The following is a 12,500-nucleotide window of genomic DNA, read 5'->3' on the forward strand; positions in this document are numbered from 1 at the left end:
TCTGATCATTGTTATTGTTTTTATACCGCCAAATGGGCACGATTATCTTGATCGGATTATAAACGTTTAGATTTACATATAATTTTCTGTGTTGGTTCTATTGATCAAGCGGTAGAACAGTGAATATTTTACTTAAGCACAAACCATCGATAGTAAAACATGTGTAGTTTGCTGTGTCTACCAATCACTGCCATTGTTTACACTATGACGATTGTCCGAGAGGCGTGGTTATCGACCGGTTAATTGGCGTATCAGACCTGAAAATACGAGTAAGTGCACGTCGAGTAGAACGGTATATTAAATGTTAGCAAAAATGCCTTACCGTGAATAACGATGGTGAGTTTGTTGTTGAAGTCGTCTCCAGAGAGAAGCTTGATGGTGCTGTAGGTGTAGTCCGAGGCGAAGAGGGGCTCTGGGATCAGGAATGAGAACGCTGGATCTCCGAAGTTGGGTCCGTCGTTTTGGAAAGTTTTGGAGAAAAGGCCGACCGTGATCCCGTAATCGCCCTCGATGGTCCATACGTCGCCTGAGTGTTGGGGGGGGGGGGGAGAAAATGGAATCAATTTTTCATAGGTTTCTGTCTGCTTGCTTATTTCATGGGGCAGCGTGGCTACGTGGATACGTTCTTTGCTTCGTATCCAAAAGTTACCAAGTTCGACTACCTGCCTCGTTGTGTGGCCTTGAGCGAGTGACCCTGCTCTAGCTAACTATGCGGCGCTGCACTGAGGCTGACACCTGGGTTATTCCAGCCTTCCCTTGGAATAGACCCTAAAGACAAAGTTTCCCTTGGGGATGAATAAAATGAAACAGGGATAAACTCCGGCTCCATGAGCCCAGTGGCTCTGAATGACCCTATTCGTTACGCACGGTGGAGAACAGATACGATTGCAAAATGTCTAAAAGTTCGTCTTTCTTACGTTTTCAATTCTAAATTGATTTACAGGGCTCAGATGCGTCATGATATATCCCTTTTGGAGAAGATGGTTTATAAACGATGCGGCTTTGTAAAAAGATCGATCGCCAAAACGTTTAAGTTTTATTCTGGACACCTGAATGTGGACACTCACTTTCGGATTGGAAGGTCCTGGGTTCGACCTTCGCTCGGCGCATAGTTGAGTCCTTGGAAAAAACTCTTTACTCACATTCTTTCACCTTACTCAGGTATAAAATGATTACCTGACGTTAACAGCGTTGCCTCTGTCCGAGAAAAATAATTGCAATATCTCCTAACAGGCGTCATATCTCGGTCTACATGTTAAGTGTTGCTGTTGGCTAGGGACCCTTTTAAAGCACGTTGAGCACGGTTCGTGGATATTGCGTAAGCTCAAGTTTTGTTGGGGTTTTTTCTTTTTTTTTTTTTTTGGGGGGGGGGGTTCGAAATATCGAAGCTGATTTTACAGCCTGACTGACAAAGAAAGGGCGTTCTGAACATCTCTTACCTGTTGTTACATCATATTCTGTGAATTGTCCAGCATTAAGGCTGACTGTACTAACTCCAGAACCTGAAGTGATTGTAACGGTTGTGCCGTCTTCTCCTGCTAGGATTCGGATGATGTCTCCCAGAGTCCTGAAAAAAAAAAAGAAAGCAACAATTTTCATAGTGATTATCATCTATTAGAAGTATGTATCTAAAAAAATATATCCTGGAATTGACAGATATGAATGGAAGAGAGTTGTACCGGCAACAGACTGGAGGAATGGGCAGACATTTTTCATTGCAGAGTGTGGGTAGCCAACGTCCATGAGGACGACGCTGAATAGTAAGTAAGTATTCATTCAGAGCCATGAGGCCCATGAACACAGGAGGATTTCTTGCTACTCTTTGGATAGAACGCCAAGCTATGGCAAAGTGCATTCCTCCAGGTCTAAAACGCCCGTGTAAGGCTATATTTGCACAGATGTGAATCATCTTCACCTATGCAAAGTAGGACCGGATACTTGCAGGTATATCTTAAACGTAGATAAGAAAGAGAGTTGGACCTAACACCGATCCTTGGGGCGAACCCGATGTCACATGAATTCAATATCTTAGGGCTGGAGAGTTTTGGTTTTTGTTGTTTTTTTTTTTGACAAGATGGGGGTTATTTTAATCGATCTTGATATATCTAAATCTGAAGTACGAGATTTTAAGCTAAAAAGTTTTAAAATGTGTTGTTTTTTTTCAGAGGACAGCAGAGTTCAGACTATTCACGTACCTGTCTGGAGTACTGTAGGAGAAATACGTCCTGCCCCAGCATTCCACGGGAAACAGAATCTCTGTCAGATGGTCAGATGATGTACCGGCTGGAAAATATTACAAAATAAAAATATGTAGAGAGAGTTGCTGATATTAACAAATAAACAACTGACTACTTGGCTCGTAAAAAGTAGTAAACAAAAATGTGACCCTTCGTCTCAAAGCGGTAGTATGTCAGGATGGACCAGATGCTAAAAAGTCAAATTATAATTAAACTTGTCAAAATTATGAAACGTTGGTATTTAGCACAGTAAAATATGATATTCCTTCTCCTCTATAAAGCATATAAACTCAACTTAAGCATGATATTTCTGGCTACAACTTCCATTTTCAGCATCTTAATCATCCCGACTTAATACCGTTTTGAGACGAGGGGTCTTATTATAACAAAATACCGAACACGAAACTTTTTGGGCTCAAAACTCTGAAATTCTTGATATTTTTAGAGTCTGACGCGGTACACGGTGCAATGTGTGTGAACACGTTGTTGTGAAATAAATTTTAAAAATAAATAATAAAATTCCCTTTATTCATCCCCAAGGGGAAATTTGTCTTTAGGGTCTATAACAAGGGAAGGCTGGAATAACCCAGGCGTCAGCCTCAGAGCAGCGCCGCAAAGTGAGCTAGGGCTAGGTGACTTGCTCAAGGCCACACAACGCAGCGGCGGGTGATCGAACTCGGTACCTTTCGGGTACGAAGCAAAGACCGTACCACTGAGCCACGACATACTATCAAACCAACACATATAATTGTCCATTACAACAATGGTAAATCAAGCCCATAATAAAGAAGAAAAGGGTTATGTCAAAAACTGGTTCCAATGTCATTGAAAATGTAAAACCACTCTTTAAAGGGGGGGGGGGAGGGGGGGGGGCAGGGAGACTGATAGCATACCGTGTGTAATCGTGGCCTTTGTAAAATTATGGCCTGACACTGACCAAAAAATGACGTCAAAATGCCAGTCTTTTGCCACAAAAGAAAACAAATCGTGAGTTGTATTCAATAGTTCAACCAATGAAATAACTTGTTTCCGTGAGCTCTACTAACAACAATTCAATAGGCGGCGCAAAAATCAAATAATGACGTCAAACTGCCAGTCCTTTTGGATTTCAGTATCAGGCTATAGATAGAATGCGCTTGGCCAAGGAGTTCACAACATTGCATCCGAAGTATATGGACAACACACAACTCTGTGTAACCATGAACTTTTATCGTCTGTAATACAGTTTAGTGAGAACAACTCACAAACGAGGATGGCAAAACCAATAACAAAGGCCTGAGTGACGTCATCTGCATACAATCTATAACATGACGGTGTAATTCATCTTCTGGTGTCAGAGTGATGGCATCTTATAATTTTATAGTCTAACTTTATGCTAGGTAGCCAATGAAGATCATCCATCCCCGCTCTTTTCATTCCCATAATCCTAAGAATCTGCCTATACATCCCTCTACTAAAATACTTCCCGAAGTCCCAGGTTTGAGAGGGTTTTTTTGTTGTTGCCAAGATGAGGGTCATTTAAATCGATCGAAATTTGAAAAACGAGTTTTCTGGCCAAATTTTAAAATATTATGGTTTTTTTCCAGGGTACGGCAGAATAGGTGGGCTACCTTATGATTCGATATGTAACTTATTCAGTATTTGTGCACCGAAGGACTGGTTACATACACACTTCCAATGATTTAGAAACCGGAAAAGTAGAAGATGTGACATCACGACGTTTCTTCACCATAACGTCCGGTTATTGCACCTGTAATTATATGCACGTTGTTCTGATGCCAATATCATGACAAAGTGAGTACTGTTCAAAATTGTGGAGGGTTAAGAAGCGATAAACAAAAATGAGTATCTAAATCAGCTTCCAAAAAGAGATGGTCATGACAGAAAGTTTCTGACCCAATGCCCTTCTTCAGCCATTAGAATAAAACAATAAATCAATTAATTGATTAATGGCCGGTGACAACGTTGCCTTTCTGGAAATAATGATAATGATAATAATAATAATAATAATAATAATAATAATAATAATAATAATAATAATAATAATAATAATAATAATAATAATAATAATAATAATAATAATAATAATAATAATAATAATAATAATAATAATAATAATAATAATAATAATAATAATAATAAAATAATAATAATAATAATAATAATAATAAATAATAATAATAATAATAATAATAATATAATAATATAATAATAAATAATAATAATAATAATAATAATAATAATAATAATAATATAATAATAATAATAATAATAATAATAATATAATAATAATAATAATAATAATAATAATAATAATAATAAATAATAATAATAATAATAATAATAATAATAATAATAATAATAATAATAATAATAATAATAATAATAATAATAATAATAATAATAATAATAATAATAATATATAATAATAGATGATATGAATGATGATGATGATGATGAATAGATGATATAATGATGAATATATGAATAATAATGATAATATAATAATAATAATTATATTATTATAATTATTAATTATATATTATTATTATTATTATTATTATTATTATTATTATTATAATTATTATTTATTATTATTATTATTATGAAGTTTATACATATAGCGCCCATTCTTCTATAAAATAAAGCTCTAGGCGCATAACAACAACATCATGTCAATCCATTCAATCTCTCTCTCTCTCTCTCTCTCTCTCTCTCTCTCTCTCTCTCTCTCTCTCTCTCACTCTCTCTCTCTCTCTCACTCTCTCTCTCTCTTTCTCTCTCTCACTCTCTCTCCTCTCTCTCTCTCTCTCTCTCTCTCTCTCTCTCTCTCTCTCTCTCTCTCTCTCTCTCTCTCTCTCTCTCTCTCAATAGACCACATAGCCGCATTAAGAGGCTGTGCAGTACAAGCATAGAGTGTTTGCTTCGTACTCAGGAGGTACCGAGTTCAACTACCAATCGCCCTATAGGATCTTGACCAAGTCACTTTGCCCTAATATAGTTTACGGCGCTGGACTGCGGCTCTGGCGCCTAGATCCTAACAAGTTTTACTTTGGGGGAGAATAAAAAATGTGCGGCTATGTGGTCTAGTGGTATGACACTCGTTTTCTGGGTACTGGGCTCGAGCCTCGCTCGGTGCATAGTTGAGTCCTTGGAAAAGGCTTATAACTCACATTTTCTCACCGTACTCAGGTGTAAAATGAGTACCTGGCTGTTAACAACGTTGTCTCTGTCGGAAAAAATTGTAATATCGCCCTACAGGTGTCATATATCGTTCTACGTGTTACTTTTTGCTGTTGGTCAGGGACAGCTTTGTATAGCGCTTTGAACACTTTTAGTGGATATTCTCATAGTGAATGCCTTAGCCAGTAACATTCATCCGATTACGGCACCACACTCTGTGTAACATGAATTTATAGCGTTAACAGTTTGGGAAACTCAAGCGGTGGCAAGTACATATAACAGCCTGAGTGACGTCATTGCTCTATCTATATATGGGAATGAGATTAGCGGAAGAGTAGCGTCGCTTGATTGGACGTCATCTTACAGAGAGAACGTCAACATGGTTTTGCGCATGCGTCTCTCTCGCCCTCGTTTTCGGTGAAGTGTCTCATGCCGCTTTCTCCGGAAACAAGGACGAGAGACACATGCGCACAACCGACATGACGTTCTCTCTCAAATAACTTCTCCGCCGGTGACGCCCAATCAAGGGACGCTACTCTTCCGCTAATCTCATTCGCTATTGCACTATATAAATTCTCACTTTTACTACTTACTAGTAGGAACGGGCACCTTTTTGTTCCCGGAAACGACAGCAATGGGTTGGTTGCTCACAATTGGTGTCCCCGTGAAGTCGGAAAAGCCCTCCTAATGGGGAAAACGAAATGGTAGTGTTAACCCTTTCCTTACCAACCTTAAGAAAAATCCTCACATATGTAACCCATCGTCTCAACACGGTATTATGTCGGAACTAACCACAGACAGGTCCTGTATTCTCTATGGAACGAACCAGATGCTTAAAAGCGGAATTTAATGTGAAACTGGTCAAAAATACAAATTGTTGGCATTCACGTCCTAAAATGTTGTGTCCATTCTCCTCTATAAAACATACAAACTCAACACAAGTCTGGCTATAAATTCAATTTACAACATCTTAACCAACTCGACTTAATACAGTTTTGAGACAAAGGGTCACATATTGTTTTATTGATGACTGGGTGGGACTTATCTTGTAAATGTCTTATATATATATATATATATATATATATATATATATATATATATATATATATATATATATATATATATATATATATGACTAAATAATAATGTTAATTAATTCATATCTTATTTTCTTGCCTTATCATATCGATGACTGAATGGGGTTTATCCCTTAAATGTCTTATACAAATCACAAAGATAGGCTTAATTAATTTATATATTATAAACAGTGATGACTTGGTGGGACTTATCCTTTAAATGTCTTATAAAAATCGAAGTGACTATTCTCATCCCCCTAGTCTAGGATGCTAGTCTTCATAATAGTAGTCCACAATTGTTGTGTGTTTAATCGAAAGGTTGTAATGAAGTAATTTGTTAAGTTTCTTGTCACAAGTTGCACAATTAAAAAAAATCAATCAAATCCAAATCGCAAAAAGCCGGCGACGTTTTTTTCGGTAATCCAATCGGCCGGGGGGGGGGGGGGGGAATAGAGGCAGCCTATAAAAATACAGTCCACTCTGGATAATCGCAACACTTTGAGATCAGCGAAAATGTTGCGATTAACCGAAGTTGCAATTAACCGAAGTTAAGTTTCTTATCCACTCTTACAACATTTTACACAAAAATTGTAAACTCCAACCAGCTCTGAAGAACTTTTTTTTATTGATGATATGCGTTAAGGTAAAAATACTCATAACACCCGCCAGCCTTATTTAAAATACCGATACATAAATGTATGGTAATCGTTGTAGCGACGATTATCATCATTGATCTTCATTGCATAGATTTAGACCAGAAAATAAGATGCCATCACTCTGAAACCAGAAGATCGTTTATACAATGTATGTGCGGCTATGTGGTCTAGTGGTATGACACTCGCTTTCGGATCGGTAGGTCCTGGGTTCGAGCCTCGCGCTCGGCGCATAGTTGAGTCCTTGGAAAATGCTCTTTACTCACATTCTCTCACCGTACTCAGGTGTAAAATGAGTACCTGACCGTTAACAGCGTTGTCTTTGTCCGAAAAATTGTCATATCGCCTTAACAGGCGTCATGTCCCGTCCTACATGTTATATGTTGCTGTTGACCAGGGACCCCTTGTAAAGCGCTTTGAGCACATTTAGTGGATATTGCGCTATATAAAGCTAAATCTTTTTTTTTTATTCAGTCCTTGGGAAGAATAGTTTAATTTTACACTTCCAATGAGATTGGAACCAGTTTTGTGACATCACTCTTTTCTTCTCTATTTACCTGATAGCAATGGAAGGCTTGGAATTTATTGATGGTCAGAGACAAAACGCCATTGTTGCCATAGGTGACTCCGTTGTATGTCACGCTGACTGGCAGGATGGTTGGGGCTGAAAATGTAATCTGAAGAGGGAAATTGGGTGAAACAGATCAATAAACGTAGTGGTAGTAGTAGTAGTAGTAGTAGTAGTAGTAGTAGTAGTAGTAGTAGTAGTAGTAGTAGTAGTAGTAGTAGTAGTAGTAGTAGTAGTAGGAGGAGGAGGAGGAGTAGTAGTAGTAGTAGTAGTAGTAGTATAGTAGTAGTAGTAGTAGTAGTAGTAGTAGTGGTTGTAGTAGTAGTAGTATGTAGTAGTTAGTAGTAGTAGTAGTAGTAGTAGTAGTAGTAGTAGTAGTAGTAGTAGTAGTAGTAGTAGTAGTTGTTGTAGTAGTAGTAGTAGTAGTAGTAGTACACTACTATGTACACCAAGTGGTAATCAGAAGGTCTGAGGTTCGATTCCCAGTCTAGGTAGACTGGTTTTGGGACGGGTTTTTTTAATTCTTGCTTTGTCTGACACCTTTTATACACATTGTTCAGACCTTTATCTTACACCAAGAGTACATTGAGTCAAAGAAAAGATTAAGATTTCGATAGTGCTTACTGTGACGTCAGTAGAATCGTGGAGACCAGCAATGGAGAACTCGGATTTCTGGTAGTAAGTCATGACGTAATATTCCTGCCCCACAGCATCTGTCAGAGGTGTCAAAGTTCAGATGATATTATATATATATACATAAAGAATGAAGTTGACGTCATTCGGGTCTTTGTTATTGTTTTTGCCATCCGCGTTTATGAATAATTCTCACTAAACTGTATTAACCGGACTATAAACGATCATGGTTACACAAAGTTGCGAGCTTCTTAGTATGCGCTTGGCTAAGAAACTCATAATATTGCCATCCGGAAGTATAACAAACCAACGCACAAAACTATGTGTAATCTTAAACGTTTATAGTCTTTTTAATACTGTTTAGTGAGAATCACTCACAAACGCGGATGGCAAAATACAATAACAAGGCTTGAGTGACTTCATCTTCGATCTATCTATAGAACAAAATTGATGTCACTCACCTCTTTGTTATTGGTTTTAGTCAACCTTTGCTATGAATAGTTCTCACTAAATTTAGACTAATAACAGAAAATGGAGTGAATAGAAAAGTACCAGAAGACAAGAAAGAATAAAAATTTCGCAGCGATGGGGGCTCGAACCGTAGCCATCGTTATGTTATAGCCTGACAATGAAACCAAAAAGACTGGCATTTTGACGTCATTATTTGTTTGTTTTTTTTTTTTTTTGCACCGCCTAGTGAGTTGTCGTTAGCAGAGCTCATGGAAACAAGTGGTCCCATCGGTTGAACTATTGAATACAACTCACGATTTGTTTTCTTTTGTGGCCAAAGACTGGCATTTTGGCGTATTTTTTTGGTCAGTTTCAGCTTTGTGGTCTTGTGGTATGGACACTCGCTTTCGGATCGGAAGGTCCTGGGTTCGAGCCTCGCGCTTGGCGCAGAGTTGAGTCCTTGGAAAAGGCTTTTCCCTCACATTCTCTCACCGTACTCGGGTGTAAAATGAGTACCTGGCCGTTAACAGCGTTGTCTTTGTCCGAAAAATTGTAATATCGCCTAACAGGCGTCATGTCCCGTCCTACATGTTAAATGTTGCTGTTGAACAGGGACCCCTTGTAAAGCGCTTTGAGCAGATTTAGTGGATGTTGCGCTATATAAAGGTCAATTATAAGTTAACGAGGGTTACACACAGACAACCTTTATGCGAAGCTTTTCAAGTGGATAACGTCTTTAGGATGTTAAAATTAGGAAAAGGAAATGACATAAAGTTGAACTCACCAACCGGAATGGCTACGAACGCATCTGTGGACCATTGTTCCTTGTTCACGGCATACACAACAACCTCGACTGAAGCCTCGATGTGAACGTCTTGTAGGCCAATTCACGCCATATCCACGAATGGTATAGGGCAAAGTCACCTGTGGGAAGAGCAGTGTTTAGAGTGGAAAAAACCTGAATTTTGTTTTGTTTTTTTTTCTATAGATAGAATGAAGTTGACGTCACTCGGTATATATATATATATATATATATATATATATATATATATATATATAATATATATAGTTCGAATATGACGTGACTCAGGTCTTTGTTATTGTTTTTGCCATCCGCGTTTATGAGTAATGCTCACTGAACTGTATTAACCCTACTATAAACGTTCATGGATACACACAGTTTTGTGTGTTGGTCCGTTATACTTCCGGATGGCAATGTTGTGAACTTCTTAGCCAATCGCAAACTATCTATACCTGAAAGTTATTGGGAAAAAAGAATAAATAAATAAATAAATAGATTTTTAAAAAGACGGTCTAATTTTTAAACTAACATATGAATAAATGAATATAAATAAAAAAGTTATCAATAAAACATAAAATGAATTTATTATTGCATGTAAAAATTCATAAACAAGTTGATACAAAAAAAAATTAATGAATAAAGGATTAAATTCCCCTATAGATAGTGATTATTATAGTTATAAATCATAACTCGTTAAAAGGGGAGCGAAGTGGCCGAGTGGTTAAGGCATCGCACTGTGATCCGGAAGATCCTGGGTTCGAGTCCCGCTTCATGCACTTTCGTTTTTTTTTCCCTTGGGCAACCTTATTAACCTCACAAATTGCACACTTATGACAAAATGGGTGATTCCTGTTGACATCAGACATCCTGTTTGATGGATTATCTATATTCCTTCGTGGAATGCCTAGGCGACGGGATCTTATAGTGCCGTTGCGAAAGGGCGTCATTTTTTTTTTTTTTTTTCTAATTTCTAATAACTGATAAAAAGAAGGAAAAAAATCATGAAACATCGAATGAGAGGATGTTTCCGATGTGACATGATAAAGCTTTCTTTTTAAATTGAGTTTTTTTTTTTTTTGTAGAGCGCAATATCCACTACACATGCTCAAAGAGCTTTAAAATGGGTCCCTGGTCAACAGCAACACGTAACATTTAGAACAGGACATGACGCCCTTTAGGCGATATTGCTATTTTTCCGACAGAGTCAACTCTGTTAACGACCAGGTACTCCTTTTATACATGAGTACGGTGAGAGAATGTAAGTAAAGAGCCTTTTTCCCAGGACTCAACTATGCGCCGAGCGAGGCTCGAACCCAGGACCTTCCGATTCGAAAGCGAGTGTCATACCACAAGACCACATAGCCGTACTATGCATCGCCAGCTATTAAAACTCTTTTCTCGAAGTTTCCTGACTTAATCTTATTATCTAAACCTCGATTTTTTAGTACAGTAAAGATCTGAACAAGTGTATATGGAAGGTGCCAGACAAAGCAAGAAAGAAAAATAGAAGAAAAGAAAGACATCCGAAAAATCAATCCACCTGAACTGGGGATCGAACTTCAGACCTTCTGATTACTTCCATACACTCTTGTTCAGATCTTTATCTTACACCGGTGCCTGCTCCTTAATTTCTTACTTTGATATTCAAATTTTAGCACATTGTACTTACCATTACAATATCTCCTCTTGTAGCAACAATCTGTTCGAAGAACGAGTTATCGAAAGTGGGCGTGGTTATGTTCACCTGTGCATCCTCGTTGGAGACGGTGGTGAAGAAAAGCTCGATGTCGTTGGAAGTCGTCCCGGGTTGGACGAGGTTGTCCAAGAAGGACAGGATGAATTCTCTCCCATGGTTGTCAGGACCTGGACATGTTGGAGAAATGAAATAATTGGATTCAATAATAGTCTGATGTCACGTCACGTCCGCCCAGCAACGAGCAGCTTGGTTCTAAACAAAGAAAGTAGGTACTTTTTATTCTTCATGCTGGCTAGAATTTTTTCACACGTCATGAGATCAGAATGTATTAAAGTCAAAACATGATCCGATTTATTATGTTTTTCTCCTCTGGATACACGTTTATGCTCGTAAAGCTAGTATTTCATAAAGGCGTCTGCCATTGTTCCGATAGTTTAGAACCAGTTACTAAGTTACTATGCGTCAATAGAAGGGAAGTGACGTCACGACTGTTGAAGCCTATTGAAGAGTGGTTTTCAAAAACTCGCTCTGTTTTTCCCATTTTGAGATATTGAGGATTATTTCCCCTGAACTGTCTTATTATTTTATCATATTTAAATTTCAAATTCACACAAATTTAAGGAAATTGTTGTGCCTATTGATGCTTGATATAAAATTAAAATTTCAATGTAGAACTATCTCATGGATGAAAAATCTCAAAAAGTAGAAAAATCGACTTAACGAATTTTGGATATGGATAGATGAATAGATAGATAGATAGATAGATAGATAGATAGATAGATAGATAGATCGATAGATAGATAGATAGATAGATAGATAGATAGATAGATAGACAGATAGATAGATAGATAAATAGATAGATAGATCAATAGATAGATAGATAAATAGATAGATAGGTAAATAAATAGATAGATAGATGAATAAATAAATAGATAGATAGATAAATAGATAGATAATAGATAGATGGATGGATGATAGATAGATAGATCGAAAGCGAGTGTCGTACCAAAATACCGCATAGCCGCACAAAGTCACCAGAGGATGGCTTACCTTCACAATCCACCCTGGACAGGCATAGATAGATAGATAGATAGATAGATAGATAGATAGATAGATAGATAGATAGATAGATAGATAGATAGATAGATAGATAGATAGATAAATGGATAGATAGATAAATAGATAGATAGATAGATAGATAG

The 12,500-nt window shown here is 37.4% G+C and overlaps 1 protein-coding gene across 1 annotated transcript in view; it reads right to left on the bottom strand.

Annotated features, from left to right (window-relative positions):
- The window catches only part of LOC144969913 (uncharacterized), a 79,504-nt gene that overhangs the window by 30,170 nt on the left and 36,834 nt on the right, over positions 1–12,500 (bottom strand). The window contains exons 3-8 of the mRNA XM_078908978.1: positions 8,342–8,430; positions 7,707–7,826; positions 6,014–6,104; positions 2,196–2,283; positions 1,440–1,567; positions 323–526 (exon numbers count right to left, since the gene is read on the bottom strand). Coding sequence (XP_078765104.1) covers positions 323–526; positions 1,440–1,567; positions 2,196–2,283; positions 6,014–6,104; positions 7,707–7,826; positions 8,342–8,430 — 720 coding nt within the window. The remainder of the gene's footprint in view (positions 1–322; positions 527–1,439; positions 1,568–2,195; positions 2,284–6,013; positions 6,105–7,706; positions 7,827–8,341; positions 8,431–12,500) is intronic.

This window comes from Berghia stephanieae, chromosome 4, assembly GCF_034508935.2.
Source record: "Berghia stephanieae isolate SIO BIC M18660-M18661 chromosome 4, UCSD_Bste_1.3, whole genome shotgun sequence".
Classification (NCBI taxonomy): Eukaryota; Metazoa; Mollusca; class Gastropoda; order Nudibranchia; family Aeolidiidae; genus Berghia; species Berghia stephanieae.